Below are 3,838 nucleotides of genomic sequence, written 5' to 3'. Positions count from 1 at the left end.
GGGGCGCGCGAGTGCACACGAAATGAAGCCCGCGAATTTCCTCGCACAGTTTTCCCTTGACGAAATTTTCTCCCTGTAACGCTCGACTCTCCATATAGCGGGAGCGAGCTACGGACTCGGGATACCTCATTTTTCTTTTTTTTTTTTTCTTTTTTTTTCCTTTATTCTTTCTCTTCTCGTGCTTTATTCTCTTTGCGTGCAGCGCTTTCACGACTCAAGTTTAGTTTGAATTATTTTGCATGCGTTTGCGCGAAGGTAGATCACTCTTATTAAGTATACATATACATATACATATACATATACATATACATATATATATATATATATATATATATATATTCGAGGATGAATAAAATTTGCCGAGTTATGCTAGATTGCTAATACTTGCATTTTCGTTTTTGCCAAACTCGCGTAGGATTCGTCAAATTTATTTAAACATATAAAAAAAAAAATGCTTGCCTGGCTTATCATCCCCTTACAATGATATCGACGACCAACGATTACGCTTTAATTAAACGAGATGCATCGCTTCGTCGAATGGTTCTCAATAATTATTCAATGACATTAAATGGAAAATCAATTGTTTTGAAATAATACTTGTAGTGAGCATGACTATTTACAAATTGGATTCTCAAAATAATGTGTGACAAATATCCGCAATGACCAAATTACTCGATTACGTGTGATTTGTTATTAAAGTAGTCGGCACCATTGCCACCATTTAATATTTAACGACGTAACGATGAAACTACTCGCATCAATGATTATCGTAAATTGTTTACGTTATTCTTATTCTTCAAGTCGTAAATTCTTCCATAGGAATAATAATGCACTTAGGCTTCGGAGACTAGTAGTCGTAACACTCCCGTATGTGAACTTGGATTCGACGAGCGACAGAACTCCCATAATACCCACTAAAGCTTCAGCATCGTCGGATAAGTGGAAAAGAAAACAAATCTGAATTTCCCGTCTACGAATGACTTCACGGTACGAACAGCCTCACTCGTAATAAAACTTCATTATTATCCTTTTCGCATTAATTCTTTCTTTCTTTCTCCTTTCGTTTCGACAATACGATTTTTTCGAATTCTCCTTTCCGTCAATTTCGATGAGCCGAGGATGCGATGGCCCTCGTACACTATTTTCTACCTTAAGAGGTCTTCCTCCGACTTCCTCCCAGCCCCTCTACGCTCGAACTTTCATCGCTCGTACGATGCAAGTGCGCGATACATATTTCGAGACGATCGCTATGCCGTTGGATTATATCAATGCAATAATTTATCCTAACCGGCTACTTCCACGCTAACTTCAATTGCCCAAAGGACTAATGAGCACGGACTAGAGTATCGTCCCCGGAACTCCATTTCCCATCCCAGGCTAACCAATATACATAATGTTAGCTGTGGTGACTTGGTGAACGTCCCTTTGTCCGTACTAACTTCTCCCCAGTAAATGCACTTTTGCTCTTACTCGAGTAAGTCGTTGACTATAACGTCGACGACCACTGCCACTCCGGATATTATAACGAGCTTAAGAAAGTACTATGGAATACGAATTATGAAGCCCGAGTTGGTATTCGTTGCTCTATTCGTCCCTAAATTTTCTCATTTTGTCCATCACCTTTTTAGTTTATGGTTATCGAGAGAGGAAAATTCTTACCGGACGTCCCAATTTTTCGCGTCCTCGAGACGTGGCATGATCTACGCATCCTCCCGACTGCTACTTCCTGAGCGAGCATTGGTTATATTATCTATCTCGAGCCAAACGTCTTTCGTCTTTCGCCCAGGAACTAACTCGACGTGCCATTTGATAGAACCGCACCCCAGCGATCCGTCGACGTATCTGATGGTCTCCCCACCCTCTTCAACATTTCCGTCGTTCGGGTCACAGAATATTCTCTGCGTTGATTCTTGGTATGGAACGTTGGGCTATTATCGCTTATTTTTCTTTGCAAGTCCAAGCTATCTTTGTCGTAGTCGTAGTGCTCTAAAACTTTGTTTTTTCTATTATTATTATTTTTTAATATAATAGGCCCGCGTAAGTAAATAAATCGGTAAAATCATACCGTGACATTCGTCCTTTTTTACTCACTGACCGCGAAAGAACGTTATAATTGCGATTACGATAATAACAATCACAACAACGGAATAATAATAATAATAATAATAATAATAATAATAATAATAATAATAATAATAATGATAATGATAATGATAATGATAATGATAATGATAATGATAATGCTAATGATAATGATAATGATAATGATAATGATAATGATAATGATAATGATAATGATAATGATAATGATAATGATAATGATAATGATAATGATAATGATAATGATAATGATAATGATAATGATAATGATAATGATAATGATAATGATAATGATAATGATAATGATAATGATAATGATAATGATAATGATAATGATAATGATAATAATAATAAAATAATGACAATAATGACAATAATGACAATAACAACTTTAATAATAATAGCGATAACAATAACAATAATAATAACAATAATGGGATCTGATATCAATAATGTTAATAGTATTCGTAATTATAGAAAGTCGAGTTTCTCGGCAAAGTGCAAAAATCCATGGTGGGAAAATCTTTTTGCTGTCCCTCGCAATACCATTTATAACGTAAAATAAAAGAGAGAAGTCTCGCACAACGCATTTCACATACGATACAACATCCGTCGACTGGTAATACTAATTTTTCCTTTAATGTATTTTTCAGGATTGAATGCAGAGTTATATTACGTACGAGAAGGAATCATCAATACTTACGCGATGAATTTTACCGTACCAGTTGCGGCTAACATCGACGATTTGGAATTCACCTGGCAAAGTCTTGCTGGAAAACCGGTAATTTATTAAATACGTCAATGTTTATAACAAATGCATATTTATTTTAGGACCACTGCTAAGTAACATTTCCGTAATATCAGTGGTCGTTTTAACCAACATCTTAGAAGTCTGATTATCAACACTATTGTTATTATGATGAAGGGGATGAATTATTAAAAGATTTTCCTCCAACTAAAGAGTTTTTACCTATTAGGCGCTATCAGACGATCAACCACGGCATCACAAAATAATAAAGTACTTTACATTGCAGTAGTAAAAAATCTACGACATAGCATTTTTTTTTTTTTTTATTTGACTTACATAAAGCGCAATTAATGTATATCGCAATCGGTGCATTCAGCAAACGATAAACAGAACTTTAAAAGGGAAATTGCATTCGCATTGGAATGTACGTTATTAACAACTTGTCGGCATCAATCGCAAGCCAATTTCACACACATTTTCACACTGACGAAAATTCGAATTTTTGGGCAATTCGCTCCGTGGGATGTCACACCGAGTATCACCACTGAAAAAAAAAAACGAAAAAAATAACAAAAAAAAAAACCCGAAAAACGTTTCGTCATTTTTAAGCAAATAGCCACTAGCCACGCGGAATCCCCCTGACATAATCAAACGAAATAAGCAACGAATAAATAATGCGAAGCCTCGTCGTATCTAGATAAAAAATAAAAACAAAATGAAAGAACAAATCGAAAGCAATGCCCGGCTGAGCCCAATCGCAATCCGGTTAATGCGGCCGCGAGGCGGTGGCGCGAAAAATCACGTACGCCGGCGACCGGTAAAAGTTGGGCACCCATAGAACGGGAACAACCCTCCCTTCGAGACTCCATTAACGTAGCTTGAAGCAACAATGCAGAAGAGAGCAAACAGAGACGCGCTCGTGTCTCCTCTCCGCTTGCTTTGTCGAGGACGGCACGCTCCCCCCCCCCCCCCCCCCCCCCCCCCGGCCCC

At 37.4% G+C, this 3,838-nt stretch overlaps 1 protein-coding gene across 1 annotated transcript in view; it reads left to right on the top strand.

The window, feature by feature from the left end:
* The window catches only part of LOC105367671 (tyrosine-protein kinase Drl), a 141,569-nt gene that overhangs the window by 44,218 nt on the left and 93,513 nt on the right, over nucleotides 1–3,838 (top strand). Inside the window, exon 2 of the mRNA XM_011506439.1 lies at nucleotides 2,754–2,881. Coding sequence (XP_011504741.1) covers nucleotides 2,754–2,881 — 128 coding nt within the window. The remainder of the gene's footprint in view (nucleotides 1–2,753; nucleotides 2,882–3,838) is intronic.

Source organism: Ceratosolen solmsi, unplaced genomic scaffold, assembly GCF_000503995.2.
Source record: "Ceratosolen solmsi marchali unplaced genomic scaffold, CerSol_1.0 scaffold7, whole genome shotgun sequence".
Classification (NCBI taxonomy): domain Eukaryota; kingdom Metazoa; phylum Arthropoda; class Insecta; order Hymenoptera; family Agaonidae; genus Ceratosolen; species Ceratosolen solmsi.
Note: the sequence above shows the minus strand (reverse complement) of the source record. Positions and strands in the feature narration are given on the sequence as shown.